The 18163-nt window shown below is 38.7% G+C and overlaps 1 protein-coding gene across 3 annotated transcripts in view; it reads left to right on the top strand.

The window, feature by feature from the left end:
* LOC127575477 (katanin p60 ATPase-containing subunit A1-like) overlaps positions 1-18163 on the top strand; it is a 36512-nt gene that overhangs the window by 7156 nt on the left and 11193 nt on the right. For 2 of the 3 annotated variants that reach the window (XM_052025405.1, XM_052025404.1), the window contains exons 2-8: positions 3135-3308; positions 7360-7517; positions 9499-9673; positions 10854-10972; positions 11188-11293; positions 12709-12867; positions 16774-16900. In XM_052025405.1, coding sequence (XP_051881365.1) covers positions 3141-3308; positions 7360-7517; positions 9499-9673; positions 10854-10972; positions 11188-11293; positions 12709-12867; positions 16774-16900 — 1012 coding nt within the window. In that variant the 5' untranslated portion in view covers positions 3135-3140. The remainder of the gene's footprint in view (positions 1-3134; positions 3309-7359; positions 7518-9498; positions 9674-10853; positions 10973-11187; positions 11294-12708; positions 12868-16773; positions 16901-18163) is intronic. The other variant, XM_052025406.1, reaches the window with a different exon arrangement.

Below are 18163 nucleotides of genomic sequence, written 5' to 3'. Positions count from 1 at the left end.
CTATTTGGGAGTTATCCTTTTTCCTTTGGGGATTTGACATGGAGTCTTGTATGGAGAGGTTCTTAAAAAAAAAACATTTTTAAGCAAATTTATGGACTGCTGACTGTCCCCCACCTCCTGGCCCTTGCCCATCCTCCAAGCCTGTCTTAGTTATTGTGGCCTGGAAGAGTGTGCATTTCACATGAAAGCTTTTCCTTAAATTTTGGCTTTCTCAGGTTCAGGGCGGCACAGTAGTGTAGCGGTTAGTGTAACTCTTACAGCACCAGCAACCCGGGTTCAATTCCAGCCGCTGTCTGTAAGGAGTTTGTACGTTCTTCCTGTGTCTGTGTAGGTTTCCTCCAGGTACTCCGGTTTCCTCCCGCATTCCAAAGACATACAGGTTAGGAGCTGTGGGCATGCTATGTTGGCACCAGAAGAGTGGCGACACTTATGGGCTGCCCCCAGTAACACAAAAAGATGCATTTCACTGTGTGTTTTGATGTACATGTGACTAATAAATATCTATCTTATCTTGGTCTTTGGCAACCTAGTGCAGAGTAAGTGGGCAAGTTGGAGTACCTTCAAAGAACTGCTCCTGATTGTTTCAGCCGACTTCCTACCTCTCTCCTGCTTTTCCTGGAGAGATAACATGCAGTGTCCTCTGAGATGCCTGAGAGCTTGCAGGGCCCATGGGCTGCAGAAACATAGGAGTGCTGCATCAAACACCTGGAACAAAATTTAATTTAATGTCACATCAATAATTATTTCAGCCAAGTCATTCTTTTAAGGTTGTGTTTATGGAGGATTATTAGTAAATTTTGACAAAACACAAAATGCAGATGTATAGTAAAATAGTGCCTCACCCCTTTCCGTCACCAACTGCCTTTTATAGTGTGCTTATCGATGATGATAAGCTAGGCACTAGATCGCTAGTTCCAGGAATGGGAATGAATGCTGCTGATGCACTGTGGAGAAATTGGAAGATAATTATTATAGACTCATTCCATCATCATGTGGCTTGCTGTTGTTGATGCTGCCTTTTGCTTCTCAGAGTTATAAAGTTATACAGCATGGAAACAGGCCCTTCAATCTACTGAGTCCATGCCAACCATCAAGCACCCATTTACACTAATCCTACACTAATCATATTTTATTCTACACATCAGTTCCCCCAGATTCTACCACTCACCCACACATTAAGGGCGATTCACAGTGGCTGATCAACCCACCAGCCCGCACGTCCCCAGAACATGAGAGGAAGCTGGGAGGTACCTGGGGAAACATCACACAGACAGCTCCTGAAGTCAGGATTCAACCTGGGTTGCTGGAGCAGGGCTATCTTTTTAGACAAGGAATAACACATCCTCTTGGCAGTTGGGGAGAAATTAGTAGTTCCTCATTATTGGTTATTCAACTGCAATGCAGGAGCCCAAGCTCCAACCTCTACATTGGGAAAATAACTACACTTTCAAATGATATAACATTTAAAAATGCAGATTTTGTGATGGCATGCTTTTTTTAAAACATGGATTTTCAAAGCCCAGCATGACCTTTAGACAGTAAAACACCATTAATCCGGCATGTTTGGTGCTGGACTAGCAGATCTTCAAGACTTGGATATTATTCCCTATTAATACTTCTAAATAGTTTTAATTCATTTTTTAAAATGTTATGAAGTAGAATAATACATTTTCCAGTGAATGCACTAAATATAAAGGGAGCATAGGAAATAAAGCCCTAGTAAATTTCAAGGGGTCATGGGAAACAGGAGAAGGTCATCTTAATAAGACAGTGGCCCCAGCACATGAAAGGGAGTGTGGGAACTGGGACCCCCAGCACATGAAGGGGAGTGCGGGAACTGTGGCCCAGTGTGTGAAAGGGAGTGCAGGAACTGGGGTCCCAGTGTGTGAAAGGGTGAGTGGAGACTGGGACCATGGTGAGCAAAATTGAGAGTGGGAACCAGGACCCCTTGTGTGAAAGGGAACTTGGGAACTGGGGCCCCAGTATGCAAAGTGGAACGTGGAAACCAGGATCCTGATGTGTGAAAGGCAGCAATGAGGACGAGGATCCCAGTGTGAGAAAGGGAGTGCAAGATTCAGCACCTGGTGACCCAGATGCCAAACTATCAGGATTTCTGAATAGTTGGATTGCAGACTGGCAAAGTTTTCCTGTATACATTTAAGGGTTATACCAAGAATTAGGTACTTGATGCTTTTTGATTGGCAACTTTCAGATGTCTAATATCTGTAATAATTACTCGCTACTTATAAAATTCTCTTACTGATTAAAAATAGCAGTCCTAAAAATAACATTCTTTGACCTTCAATCTGATTCTTCCTTTTTGAATTACCTGTAACATTGCAAGACAGTTCTGTCCCATCACATTCAGCTAACCGCTTTAGAAATGGACAATGTTTGATTGTTCCCAACACAGCAGAACATTATGGTTCTGTTTGTTTCTAACATTCTTGCTACTTTGTATAAACCAGTTTGTCCTGAATTCCCTACTGGATTTAATTTTTGTAAACAACTTATTGAGTTAAACAGATAAAAGATACATTTGATCAGATTACTTGAAACATTGGAAACAGGGAAGAAGAAAATTACAAATAGCATAATGAATCATGTATAAGGGGAAAATAACACAATTAGATTAAAACAAAGCACACAGTGGGAAATTAAAAAGGAAACAATTGCTAAAGGAGAGCTTGCATAATATGAGGCATCAAAATATTCTACTTCAAAACTTTGCTACACTTCACAAGTAAATTTGAAAATCACTGGATTATGTTAGAAAGCTCCACAAATAGAGCTGAGAAACCAATTAATTTGTATTTGCTATTAATCAATGTTAAATAGGGCATTAAAAGAACTCATTATTAGTAATGTCATGAGATCATTATTGTCCACTTAGTTCAACTTAATAAAATCTTGATGTAAGATCTCTTGAATTCTAATGGTTGTAGTTTACGGTTGTAGTGGGGTATGATTTTGATTATGGTCTCAAAAGAAGGATGGCTCAATGAGGAAATCTGCTTGCTGTATTTAAAACCTAGTGAGGGCATTTATTGCAAGAGAAAATATTCAAGATGTATTCTGTATTTTTCAAAAGTTACATTTTCTGATGACTTAAAAATTTGTTATTGTTCTTTTAGAATGCAATGAAAATGAGTCTTCTTGAGATCAGTGAAAACGTGAAGTTGGGCAGAGAATTTGCCTTATTGGGGAATTACGATTCTGCATTAGTGTACTATCAGGGTGTGATTGAACAGATTCAGAAATACTTATCCTCTGTCAGAGATCCTACATACAAGCAGAAATGGAATCAGGTAAAAAAAACACCAACTTTTTTCATGTCTTTGTCACCATTGTTGGATTGCCAGTAGTACTTGACAGGAACAATGACCTGTTCAATGACAGGTACTACAGAAAGTTCAAGATTGTTAGGGAATCGAGAGAGAGAGAGAAACATAGTTTTGATAACCATCCTTAATAAGGGACCACTAGGCTTAAGCTTATTTCTGCTGTATCCTATACTGATATCATAGGTCCTCAGTCTCCTATTGATATGACAAGTACTAATCAGCAATTGGAGCCCCCAGGACAATAAAGACTGTTATCGATAAGAATAGAAGCTGTGCATTGTGGAGAAGGGGGGGGGGGGGGGGGGGGGTGGAATTACCTAAAGTGAGAGACTTCAATATTCATGCCGTTAGGCTGCAAGGTTCCAAGACGGAAAATGAAGTGCTGTTCCTCCAGTTTGCACTTGGAATTCTCCTGGCAGTGGAGGAGGCTGAGGACTGTCATATCAGTGATAGTGTGGAAGGGAGAGTTGAAGTGGCTGGCAACGGGAAGATGCAGGCCACAGTTACAGACAGAGCACATGCGTTCTGTGAAGCGGTCACCTAGTCTGCGTTTGGTCTCGCCAATGTAGAGGAGGTCACACTTGGAGCACTGAATGCAGTAGATGATATTAAGGGAGGTGCAGGTAAATCTCTGTCTCACTTGAAAGGATTGTTTGGGTCCCTGGATGGAGGTGGTGTAGGGGTAGGTGTTGCACCTATGGCGGGGGCAGTGGAAAGTTCCTGGGGTGGGAGCGGGATGGGTGGGGGGGAGGAGTGAATGAGGGAGTCAAGCAGAGAGCAGTCGTGAAAGGCAGAAAGGGCTGGGGAGGGGAAGATGTGCTTGGTGGTGTGGTCCTACTGGAGATGGTGGAAGTGGTGGAGAATGATGTGTTGGATACATAGGCTGGTGGGATGAAATGTGAGGACAAGGAGGACCCTATCCCTGTTGGGTCTTGGAGGGGTGGGGGTGAGAGTGGAGGTGCAGGAAATGGCAGAAATATGGGTGCGAGCTCTCTCGACCACAGTCGGGGGGAAGCCCCGGTTAGAGAAGAGACATGGATTTCAAGTTGCATATACAGTATTGGAACAAACAGTGAAAGTGATGTGCCCATGAGGCATTCTAGGATACTTGGTCAAATGTACAGGGAACATCACAGGCCACATTGGGACCAATGAGACAAAGGTCTGAGTTAACAGGAATCTATATCAAAACTAGGAGCCAGGAAAAACTGATAAAGGGAATAAACTGTAGCTTGGTGTGAAAAGTACAATGTGACTCATTCTCTAACGCAGATAATCTTTGAACTACTGGTCTTCACAAATGTTTAACAGTTAATATGAAGCTTTGAAAGGTTTCTATGGAAAAGTTGGGTAAATAGGCCAGTTATACTTGTACACATGCGTAAGCTGGCGGTAATGCACTCTGATGTGAGTGACATGTTTTGGATACAGGCCTCATTTTTGAGCACACTATTTTCAGCTGACATTCCAATACAGTATTTGGAAAATTCTGTACCACTGGAGATCACCTTTAAACTGAGGACCCATCTGCTTTTTCTCAGGTGGACATAAAATATCCCATGATGCTATTTTGAAGAAGAGCAGGGGTGTTATTTGGTCAATAATTATCCCTCAATCAACATTACTGGAATAGATTATCTGGTAATTATCACAGCACTGTTTTAGGTAGCTTGCTGTGTGCAAATTAACACATTTTCTACATTATAACTTCAGAATTACTTCATTGGCTGTAGAACACTTTGCAATGTTCTGAAAGGGATGTGAAAGGTGTGGTTTTAAATGCAAGACAATTTGTATCTCCATCTCAGAATCAAAATCAGGTTTACTATCACTGACATATGTCATGAAATTTGTTTTGTGGTCGTAGTATAGTGCAATACATACATAAAAATCACTAAGTTACAAAAATAAATAAATAGAGCGAAAAAGGAATAACGAGCTACTATTCTACCTCTATCGCAAGTCATCCTGTGATTTTGCATTAATGTCACATTTCTCTGACCATCAGGACGTACGGAAAGTTGTTTACAGTCGGCCAAGACAGGCATTGACTCCCAAATTCTGAGACAACTTTCGAGAGAATTTTTTTGTTGAGTCTGAGCTGGCTGGAGACTGGAATTTCCAATATAAAATTTCATTTACATACAAAAGCAAATTCTATCAATCATAAACAAAATGGAATGCTTTCATTTTTAAGATACCTTGTTTGGGGAACTCCTTACTCTACACTCTCTTTAATTTGTTCCCTTAGCCCCAAGCCATCTACTTTAGCACCTGCCTGTCTGTCTTCCTCAATATCTGTCATTATCATCCATCTAAAACAAAAGCAACACCTGAGCTACACCTGAAGAAAATGTTTCAAAATTCTACAGATTTTCAAATTATCTGAAAGAACAGAAGTCCTTTTTTTTCAACCTTTCTATCCCATTCAACTGCAATTTACAACAAGGCTGATTACTAGGATCCCTTAACCTTGAGGTTGTGTGTTGTACCTTCTACAAATGTAATCAATACCCTTACCACTATTTCAATCACTATTGTACTTTGAAATCACTTCAACTGTTCTACTCATGGATCCTAACTTAGTTGATATTGCTGTGTACATTTTATGTCATGTTCCTTCATTATTAACTTGTCATGTAGACCTAGGCTGATAACTTCTGTGAAAAATTTATATTGGAAATTCCAGCTTTATCGGTAAACTGCTTGTGAATTGTAAACTATCCTTCAAGCAGATTTCATGGCCTTTTGGAGATGTATTTTTACTTTGAAAGTTTTTACTTCTATATTTAACAGACTTGTAATTTTTGTTTTCTTCTTCAATTCTGTAATGTTCTGCACGTCACACAACTTTGACTGTATCAGTCTGGGAAATGCCATCAAAACTTTTAGCTGTAATTCCCTTCAGCTTGGAATCAGATCAACACCTACCCCCTCCTCAAATCTCCAGACTTCATTAGAGGTTAAATTCTGAATAAATACACCAAAATGTGTAAAAAAAAATCTGAACACTTAAAGCAATTGGAGCAAAAAAAAAACTACAGGTGCTAGATGCCCAAAACAAAATCAAAATACTGGAATCACTCAGCAGGTCAAGCAGCATCAGTGGATTAAGGAACAGAGATGATGCTTCAGGTCAAAGACCCTTCATCAGAACTATAAAGTATATTTTAAGTTGCAGAGAGGGGGAGGGGTGGAGAGAGCATAAGGAATATCTGTGATTGGATACAGACTAAAGTTGTTAAGGTGACAATTAGAGACACAAAAGGAACAAATTGAAACAAAGTGGGGGGGGGAAGGGTGGATCTTTTTGAAATTGTTAACTTCATTACGAAGTCTATTATGTACTTAGCATTGTCTTCACAATGTAGTTGTTCTTAGCTTTATAATGTTATACATTTTGTGTTACATCTTGGAAATTAACATAAGAAATAGAAGCAGCATTCAGCCCCTGGTACCTGCTCTATTATTCAATAAAATTATAGCTAATCTTTTACCATGGCGCACCTTTCCTGCATTAACGTTGTATCTCTTGATTCCCTCGTATCAATTAGAATTGGTTTATGATTGTCACTTGTACCAAGGTACAGCGAAAAACTTGTCTTGCGTACCGTGCATACAGATCAATTCATTACACAGTGTATTGAGGTAATACAAGATAAAACAATACAAAATACAGAGTAAAGTGTCAGCAATAGAGAATGCAGAATCTAAAAGTTAATGGTGATGAGGAAGTGTAACAAATGTTGTGTATTGTGGTTCCATTAATATGAATAAATTCTAGAACTCTACCTATCTTTTTTTAAGTATCTTTAAGTACAAAATCTTGGCTTTGCCTTGTTTTGTCATGGCCTTCAGGATGTTCCTAAATGTTTAACATTGAGTGAATTAATTTTCAAAGTACAATATTGCAGCTATGTTCCACAATTGGTAAATATGATAATTGACTATAGGTTTAATGTCAATTCAAGCACCTTAACCGAATCATTACCACCTATTTTTTTTATTCCTATAGATATGGCAAGAGATAAGTGAAGAATGTCAGCACGTCAAAGAGATTATGGCAACATTGGATGGGTTTAAGCATAACAGTTCTCCTTTGCAGGCTGTTCGACATGAAGGGCCAACAAATGATTTAGAAGTCTGGTCATTGCCTGTGCCAGTAGAGCGCAAGTAAGTGATTTTTACCTTGCATCTTCTGACCAAAAGTCCTTGACCTGAAACTTTAACTCTGTTTCTCTTTCCACAGATGCCGCCTGACCTGCTGACTGTTTATAGCATTTTCTGTTTTTATTTCAGATTTCCAGCATCTGCACTTTTTTGATTTTCATATCTGAAATCTACTGATTTGAAGGAACACTTTATGAGCTGCAAACTGTGCTTTGAAATAATAATTATATGCTTCAAAGCATAGAATTATCCGATTGGAAATGGGGAAGGAAAGACTAGGATCCAGTTTTTCTGTTAGTTACAAAGTAAGGGAATTGTTGAGTGTGGATAAGTGAAGTTAAGACTTCATGTAAAATCCAAAAAAAATCCTAATTTAAGTGTTAGCTGATAAAGTTGGACATCGTATCAAAATTTCCACAAGTGCTTGCCAGGTGCAACTTTAACCTGCATTTATAATTACAAATCAGTGTTGAATGAAAATATGTTATGGAAGTTATAGCCCTGGCCTGTCTCTTGTGAATCACGGGCTTCTACAAGCGCACTGCAATGCCATATTACATGACAACCAGACACAATACTTGGTAACAAGGTTCATCAAACAATGTTCCATCAGAATGCACCATTTTTGTTTATCATCCTCCTCTTTCTTGAGACTGAGGATGACTTGCTTCTGGTCTAGTTTTGTGGGATCTGGAGTGACTGATAGTGTTAATGTGGGATCAGCAAACTCCCCCATACAAGGGCAGGAAATGGCTGTCTGTGCATATGGATGGTTGATGTGCTTCTGAGACCTAGATTACTAGGCAGGAGGAGCAGACAACTTCACAGAGGCAGGGATTACTTCAGCTCAGTAGATCATGAGTTTTGTTTAAGATATGAGATATTGATCTTCAAATATTTTTTTCCTCAATTAACCGAAAACTCATCGAAAATGCTGATGAATTTCATCATTGATGTCTGCCTTCACTGAAAGATGGCTCCCAGGATGGGATACAGTCCATATTTTCCATGGTCTCACTGTGCCTTTATTGTCGGAGGGTAGGGCTGTTGAGCTGGAGCAGGTTGTTAGAGATTTTTTTGTGTTGTGAATTTTGATTATTAGGCTCATTCTCTCGTATTGACTCAATGGTCAAGTCAATGATGGCTTGGAACTTGACCTCTGGGCACACACGAACACAAGCCTTGCCTGTGTGCTGCATCTTGACTACTAATGTTTGGATGAGCTTGGTTCTGGATTGTAGGTTGAATGGCTTTCCATTAGATCTAGAGATTATTTCCAATCTCATGGATGGTTTGTTGGACATGAGATGCAACGTTGCAGCAATAAAAGAGGAGACGAGTCTGACTGATAGTAAGAGGAATGTCTCCCTGCTATCAGTCATTGGGAAAGTCATCTCCGAAGTCCTCTTCAACCGCTGATCCTGGAATCAGAGTATGGATTCTATCCATCTAGATGCACAGTGCACATGATCTTCACTGCACGCTGACTCCATGTGAATGCATGTAGCAGCACCAACCACTGCACTTGGCCTTTTTTCGACCTTACTACAACCTTTGACTTCATCAGCCAGGAGAGACAGTGGAGCACTCTCCTCAGATTCAGCTCCATCTTGCATTTGCTTCATGATGGCCTGCAAGCCAGGATCTTAATCAATGGGTCTACAACAGAGTCAATCTTGAGGTGAAATTGTGTCAAACAAGACACTGTCAGTGCCCTAACTCTTCTTGCTACAATTTGATGTTCGATGTATATGGAGCACAAAAAATTATTGTTTGAAGAGAGCATGACCTTTATATAATCCATTTTCTATATTTAGAGGGATAGAGTTCAAGAACAAAGATGAAAGTCTTTGAGTATTTGAAATAAGATGATTAGGACAAAGGACTAATAACCAACTTTTGTAGCTGAGGTTTATAGATGTTGAAGTGTAAGAACACTGGTTGACTTAACTAACCAAATGGATTTGTATTCCTCTGAACACAGACCATCACCACACCCAAGAAAACGACAGTCCACTCCATGCAATGACCTTAGAGCTCCTCAGAAAGACCGTCTAGGTGCTCCAGCTAAAGGTTCTACCCGTCCAGTATCTCGAATAGGAAATAGTGACAAAGTCAAAGCAAGCAAAGGAAAGGAAAAGAAAGGGAAGGAGGACAAAGTAAGTTTTCATAACAGGAAACTGAAAAGATAGTCTCATAGCAGAATAAAATGATGGAATTATGGTAGCTAAAGACAGTATTTAATCTAATTTTTTTTTAAATGTTCAGTGAAAATTTCTCTCATTAAAATGTCTGTTGTTTCAATAATAGTTGCTGTAACCTGCGTTAATATATTTTTATCTTCCCACTGTTATCAGTGGAGAGTTTGGTTATGTAGTCTCAGATTCACAATGGGTACTAGTGACTTATAGGAAATCAAATATTGCCATGACTTGCAAAAGCAAAAAATTTTATTGCATCTGCTTTATTTTTCAAAAGCCATCTGTCCCACTACACGCTTCTTATTTACACAATGCATGCTGGGTCTGATGTGATTTTATAAATTAAGGATACAATTTGGAATTTTTCTGAAATGCTATACCAATTGCCTGAGTAAAACTAGCAACTAAGTTGCACAAGGTCAGGCAAGCAGTTGTGACAGAATTGACCAAGCATAGAAAAACTCTTGTTCTGCGTGGAAGGTCATAGAATGATTTCCCTCCTACTAAATGAGTTGGGGATTGAGTCCAAAGGTTCTGATCTAGGAGTGAGTGGCACCAAGTGAGCTAAGCTGTGATTATTTTTTTTTGCCATTTTCTGGTGGTTATATGTATGTCTTTATTTACTGAAAATTAAAATTCTACACTTTTTCATGTAGCCACTTTGAAAATTTACATTCTAAGGATTTTGCTCATGTTTCTATACAAACATTCAAAGCTGATTCTGCTAGGTTCACCATCAGACACTCTACTACCCTCCAGTTATCCTGATAGAAATGAGAGAGGAAATGGCCTCATCATGGAAGCATATGTGAAGGGATGAATGATCAGTATTGGGTCAGAATACCAATTGTTTGCAGAGAAGGACAGAATTGTAGACATGCATAATTATATAAATTGCAAGTGAAATACTGTGCTACTCTGTACCTATCATTGATCTCATATGCAGTAAGCTTATTTGGAATATAAATTGGCCACTGTATGAATTTCTTTTAACAAAAATGTAAATTGTAACTTATTCCCAGTCACATGCTACATGTGTATCACTCTGGATTTTAATCAAATAGATTATTATTTTGATGATTTAAGAGTTCATGATTTTTTTTTTAATATCATCATATTTTAATCTGTATTTTAATAGATAAAACAGACTGATGCCTCTGAAAGTGAGCCAAAAAAATTTGATGGCTCTGGAAATGACCGGGATTTAGTAGAAGCTTTAGAGAGAGATATAATATCGCAAAACCCAAATGTTCGATGGTGAGTAAAATTATTGATGTTTGTATCTATTGAAATCTAGTAGTCTTTGTACCAATTTTGATTTGAAATAATGAACTAAGGCAATCTTTATAAGATCTATTAGATCTACTCATTTAATATTTTGTGACTATTTTGTTTTCTTAGTCTTAAAAGTAAGAATGACATGAGTGTAAAATATTAAGTCAACATGTAACACAGCCCAAATTGTTTTTCAGGGATGATATAGCAGATCTGGCAGTAGCAAAAAAATTGCTGGAAGAAGCAGTAGTTCTGCCCATGTGGATGCCAGATTTCTTTAAAGGAATCAGACGACCTTGGAAAGTAAGATAATATTCAAAATCTCTTGGTGAAAGGCTATAAAAGTAAAATCCTCCTAGGTGCATATTTGCCCTATGGAATGATAAAAGACCACAAGGCATTTTGAACTTGCTCCCTTCACTTGGTTATATGGTGTTACTGCCACATATCGTCTCTGATTTAGTTCCTTAACATGCAAAGACTTTCTTACCCATAAAAGTGATGGAAGTCGAAATTTTTAGGAAGCCAATCTTAATGTTACTTTCATTTTAACTTTTATTCTATACACTTAAAACTCTTTGTCCTAGTATTTTTCCCTTTCTCTTCAATAGATTAGTTAAATGAATCCTTACGAATTCAAAACTATGCATACCATATGTAGCATTACGAAGGAATTGTACGGAATTGACACAAACTAATACAGTTTATAACAGATTTTAAGAAAACTAATGGCATTCTTAATAAAATATTTTGATTTATGGACTAGATCGTACTTGATCTGGACCACTTCTTGCATCTGCACCTGCACTCAATTCCTTCCATACCCACCAATGCTTCTCCCATGGCCACATATTTGTTGCCCACAAGGTCCAGCCATCACTGGAGTCAATCTCCGGCCATCACTGAAACCACATGGTCCATGACAGCAACTAGGCTCTGGCAGTGGATACTCAGCCCTTTCCCCCAGAACACCCTAACAATCTTTTGACATGTCACTTCTGTCAAGGTCCATTTAATTGACTCTAAATGTCTCCAATAATCAGAAATGCAATGAGTTGGCATAGACCTGGTGGACTGAAGGGCCTGTTTCTTGCTGTACAGCTCTATCACTCTGAGATACATTTAAGAATAGTAGAAATAGATTTATTTTTTAAAAATTAATTTTTAATTTTTTTAACAATTCAATGAATACTGGAGTCAGATTTCCCGGTTATCAGCTTGTGGGCTGCGAGTCAAAGTTCAAAGATCTAGGCTGTCTACTGAAAAAGTCCGTTTCGTGCTTAAACTTCACTTTGTTGTACGTTGTGCCTAATTTCATCTGGTATTCCCGCCCATCTACTTCCCCAGGGTGGTTTTAATTGTTGACAGCTCCAGCAGGAATCAAAAGCCGTTTGTAGGTAAATTAAAATTCTATAAATCTTATCGTGCCAAACTTATCTGTCCTGGTCATACCAACTTAATTTGCTTATTCATTCTGGTGTTAAAACTTCTGAATTTGTAATTTCCATTATTGAAACTGATTGCTTTTGTAACAAGGACCATTGTCCTTGGTTAATTTTGCAACATGTAACAAATACCAAGTTGACTTTCAGCAAAGCTTTTTTTATATTTTTTGTGTTGCACTACAGTTGGAAAAAAGAGGAAATGTGAATTAATGTATGCAATCATTGGCATTACTATAATCACATAGAGTTTGAGAATATACTTATAATTCACAGGGAGTTCTGATGGTTGGCCCTCCAGGAACTGGAAAAACAATGTTGGCTAAAGCTGTTGCAACTGAATGTGGAACAACATTTTTCAATATTTCTTCTTCAACACTTACTTCCAAGTATAGGGGAGAGTCTGAGAAACTGGTCCGCCTTCTGTTTGAAATGGTAGGTATAGAGAGATAATATGTGGTTGCCTGATTAACTTGCACCTAGCAACTTGAAATAAGTAACTCATAAGCCAGGTGCCAGGTTAAAACGATCTCTCATCTTTGCCCTGCTATTCCTCACACAGGACAGACATTGAGACCAGCTGATAAAGCAAAATACAGTCTTGGCTATAATCTTTTTTTTTGTCATAAATGGAATGCATTATAAACAGACTGTATATTTAAGAATTTGGTGAGATTGGAATTCTCTAGCAAGAAGTGGAAGAGTGGCTGTTAAGCAGAAATTTAATATTTGGAATGTAATCTTAGAACTTTAAAGCTGTTAAAGAAGTTGAAAGTTGGTAGTTAACTGCCCTGATGGTTTGTGTTGGAAATTAAATCATTCATCTGAAAGTGGCCAATATTGTACAGAGCAAGGAGAATTCAAGTGAAGTTGAGCTGAGTTCCAGAGAAACTAAACACATCAAGTAGATACAGTGTACTTGTTGTGTGTGAAAATGGAGATAAAGGGATAAATGGGGGGGGGGGAGTGGTTTGCGTAATATCATAGTTGTAAGGAATTGAATAATTAGAGGGATTTGTAAACAGGATCAAGAGTTCTTCAGGGTTCTATTTGGTGTTATGATTAGGAATATCCTGAATAACTTGAAGGATTTTGGAGGGTACATGTTGGACCTACAACATAGGATAGAATTTTCAGTTGGTCTGTTCAGTGAATACCTCATTTCCTTGACGGCAAAGAGGAGGCTGAGCTATCATGGTTTTCCACTAAATTCTGTGTTTATCACTCAGGCATTTACAGTTTTATTAATTTAGTTTATTAACAACTGAATAATTTATAAGTTTGCCAACGATAAGTTGCCGATGATAAAATATAGGTGGCATTTTAAGCAGTATAAGTGGAAGCATAAAGTTACAAAGAGATATGGGGTTGGAAAGAATCACAGTAGTCCCCATATCTACACTTACCTTGTGCAGATGTGGAGGAGCAATCTAACTGATCCAAATCATGTAGGTCCCCAGCAATGTCATAACAAAGGCAGGGCTTTCAGTGGCATAGTGAGGAGGTCCTACTACAAACTTTTCCTGAAAGCTGTGACAGCTGGCAAAGCCATACTCTGGACTTTGGTGACTGTTAAAACAGGGATATCAAGATTTTATATGCACTATTAGAATTGAAATAAATGCTTAAAAAAACAATTAAAATTTCTGAATCTACCAGCAAGTCTGGGACTTCCATGTTTGACAAGACCAGAGACACAGACTTATGTCAATTAACTATGTGGCAACAGTTCTATTCAGAACTTTCAGCATTAGCCAGGGAAATCTAGACTATCAATAGTTCAAGTGAATAGGCAGTGACTGTGGTAAATGCGGTGCAAATAAATTTGAAGTCATCTGTTTCAGTCATAAAAGTTTAGAAGAGAGTATTTGTATTTGTTAAATGGTGAAAAGCTAGAAACATGGGGGGGGGGAGCTAAACAATGAGAGGTGTGTATGTGGATCATTGAGTTATGGACTGCACAAAAATAAATCTATTTTTATATCTGAAATGCAGATGTTGAAAGTCTGAAATAAAAACACTGTCAGCGGGTCAAACAGCATCATAGATGGAGATCAGGATGGGATGGAGAATTAAAATGATATGCACCTGGAAACTCACGGTCACCCTTACAGACTGAATGGAAGTGTAGAGGAGTGTATTCTGAACACCAACTGCAATGCATTAAATTGAAAGAAGTGCAATTGAATTGCAGTTTCATTTAGAAGGACAGATTGGGTCCCTGATGGTGGGAAGGGAAGAGGTAAAAAGGCAGGTGTTGCAGCTTCTGCCATTGCATGAAAAATGGCTTGGGAGGAGAAGTGGTTGATGATGGCGAAGTGAACCAGGGAGTTGCAGAGAGAATGGTCCCTCCAGAGTGCTAAAATGGGAGGAGAAAATGTATTGGGGGAGGAATTTCATTGAAGGTGGTGAAAATTATGGAGGATAATCCACTGAGTGTGAAGACTAGTGGGGTTTGAGTTGAGGACAAGGAGAATCCCTGTGCTTGCTTTGGTGTGGAGCTGAAGCAGTGGAGAGCCAGCCATGGCAGAGGGAAAACCATGATTATGGAAAAAGACATTTCAGAATCTGTGGTGGGGGAAGTCTTGTCATCCACACACATTCATTGGAACCAGAGAAACTAGAAGAATGGAATCAACTCCTTGTAAGAAGCAAGATAGGAAGAGGTGTCAAGATTGCTGTGGTAGTCTGTGAAAGTAATGGATATTGGTTTCTAATGCATTCTCTGAGACGAAGATAGAGAAATCAAGTGAAAGTGAGACCAGAGTGGAAATTGGCAACCAAGGTAATGAAATTTTCAGCTTCTGTGTGAGTGCAAGAGGCAGCATGGAAACGTTCTTCAGTGTACTGGAAAAAATTATAAGGAAGTGGTCCTGAGTAGAACTGAAAGAAGGTTTGTTCCATATGCCCCAGAAAGAGTCCGGCATAGCTTGGGCCCATGTTAGTTTCCTTAAGAAACATCATCTTAGATTTGGAGAAATACATGGGGACTGAATTCATGCTGTATCTACACAGAGCCCCTTTTGACTGCACCTGGAGCACTGAGCAGTTCTGGTGCCGCATCTAATTGTCTTTATAATGGAGCATAGTTGATTTAACAGAACGATCCTCCAAATCCAAGAAGCATTTACTCCAGCTAAAATTGTATTCTCTGGCATTTAGGAACAGGTGATTTGATGAAAGGTCTTAGGGTTTTAAGGGAAACTGAAAGAGGAACAATCTCTGTTGATTGGGGAATTTTGGAGTTGGGAGCATAGTCTAAAAGTTAAGCCAGACCTTTCACGAGTGGTTAAGAAACTTCTATGCACAGAGGATGTTAGAAATCTGGAACCCTTCATAAATGGCAGTTGATACTGAGTTGTATGCTGATTTGTATCTCATTTTGATGATCCTTTACAATGCAAAGATATTAAATATTATGGAGTTAAGTCACAAATCAGCAATGAAATCATTGACCAGCATTTCAGTCTCAAAGGACTGACTGGCCTGCTCCTGTTTCTATGTTCCTAATTCAATCCAGCAAGATCAGAGAAAATGTCGGGAACCCAGAACACACACACACACCTTACACGTTTTTCAATCATTCTTCAGAAATGGATCAGTTCCTGCTAATCTCTCCATAAATGAACTGCCGCTGAAACCTATGTAAAATATTTGGTGCTCTTCTCAGCTAACAAGTACAATATCTGCATTTTCAGTTGGCTAACCTTGTTCATTGGCAAAATGTGCTACAAGGAATTTTTTGCTTCCAGTCTGAAGCTTAGTGAAGAGTAACATGCATGTAAAACCCATAGCTGCTGGCTCTTGCAGTCAAATGTCCCATCTTAACCTAGGGTTATCTGATATACCAGTAAATTTCAGTTTCAGCAGAGGCCAGTTCAATCCAAAAATGCACAAATGGCTGAGCAAGAACTAAACTATCACTCTTCTTGGTAGATGAACCAAGATGTGCCAAAGCCCTTACCATCTGCACAATAATTTCAATAGTTTCTAGATGGACAGACCCAAGCACTGGAACTTGCCAGTGTTTATAGTACACTAATAAAACTGAAAGAATACAGAATGCTCTATTCCTAAATATGAGAACATATTTGAAGTGGGGAAGCATTTGGATTATTCTAGAGAGATCAGGAACATTGGGGACATGATGAGATGATGGGTAGGTTTGATCTCTAAAACATTATCTTACCGGCTTTTACTATTCTTAAAACATTCTCTTCTCTTTCAAAGTGTCTGAAGGTATTCCATTGCTGAAGAAGACATCAGAAAAGTTGTCATGAAATTGTTGGAAATGATGCTGAGACATCACCTGACAGTACATTCCTGTTTCTTGTTTTTGAGGCCAGATTTTATGCCCCAACAACCATTTTCATTGATGAAATTGACTCCATTTGCAGTCGTAGAGGAACTGCTGAGGAGCATGAAGCTAGCAGAAGAGTGAAAGCAGAACTCCTCGTTCAGATGGATGGTAAGTTTTTGTTCTCTTTCCTCTAAATCATGGCATCTTGCCCAAATAATTCTTTACATGAGCCAAGATTAACTAGCTATTCAATTGTGCTGAACTTCGTAACAGGCTTTAATATCTGATTGTTTAACGCCCACTGTACCACACTTCCCAACAGAGGCTTCACATTAATAGTAAGATATGGAAACTAGTTGAGTTTTTGTTCTGTCTTTCTTTAGCTCAGTTGTACTCTGGCCACAACAAACCAATCACTGAAATAAAAACAGAAAATGCTGGAAATATTGAACAGGTCAGGCAGTATCTATGGTAAGAGAAACAGAGTTAAAGTTTCAGGCTGATAACCATTCATCGGAACCAGCCGCTGCCTATCCAAAAACAGAAAATTGGCATGGAATCTGTAACCTCTTTTAACAGTATTGTTCAGGAGTATGAAAAGAGAAAAGAAACTAAGATGCCGGAAACACTCACCAGATCAGGCAGCATCCGTGCAAAGATAAACAGAGTTATTGAACAGAGGAGAAGTTTTACAGGGTATGTATTCCTAGAGTAAATGAGCATTACTTCATGCTTGGTATCTGGAAGCAGAAGAGAATATGTTTATGGTTGGCACTCCTGGACGCAGACATTAACTCTGTTTCTCTTTCCACAGATGCTGTGTGACCTGCTGAGTGTTTCCAGCATCTTCTGTTGGTATTGGTTTATTATTGTCACTTGTACCGAGGTACAGTGAAAAGCTTGTCTTACAAACCGATCATACAGGTCAATACTATATAGTACTATACCTTTTCAATTGAAAGAACCTTTGTGTATCTAAATGAAACAAATTTCTGACATTTGCCATTTTGTTTCAAGTAAATGTATTTGGTAAATATTTAGGAGAACAAACCCTTTTTTTTAATTTGTTTATTAGTGGGTGTATGATTGCAGTAATGTTACACATTAAGAGTTTGGCTTCATGAGTTTTATTCAATTTTCTGTGTTGCGAGCATCACTGGCAAGGCCAGCATTTATTAGCATTCCTAATTGCCGTTGAGAAGGTGGTGGTGAGCCAGCTTCTTAAATCACTACAATTCTTTTGGTGATGATACTCTTAAAGTGCTTTTGGGGAGGAATTCCAGGATTAAGAGCTACCGATAATAAAGGAATAGTGATATGTTTCCAAGTCAGGATGATCTGTGAAATGGAGGGGAACCTGCAGGTGGTGGTTTTCCCATGCGTCTGCTGTCCATCCCTTTGTGATAGAAGTCACAAGTTACAGGTTGCTGT

The sequence above is a fragment of the Pristis pectinata genome, chromosome 10, assembly GCF_009764475.1.
Source record: "Pristis pectinata isolate sPriPec2 chromosome 10, sPriPec2.1.pri, whole genome shotgun sequence".
In the NCBI taxonomy this organism is placed as follows: domain Eukaryota; kingdom Metazoa; phylum Chordata; class Chondrichthyes; order Rhinopristiformes; family Pristidae; genus Pristis; species Pristis pectinata.
This window is presented reverse-complemented; position numbering and strand designations above follow the sequence as displayed.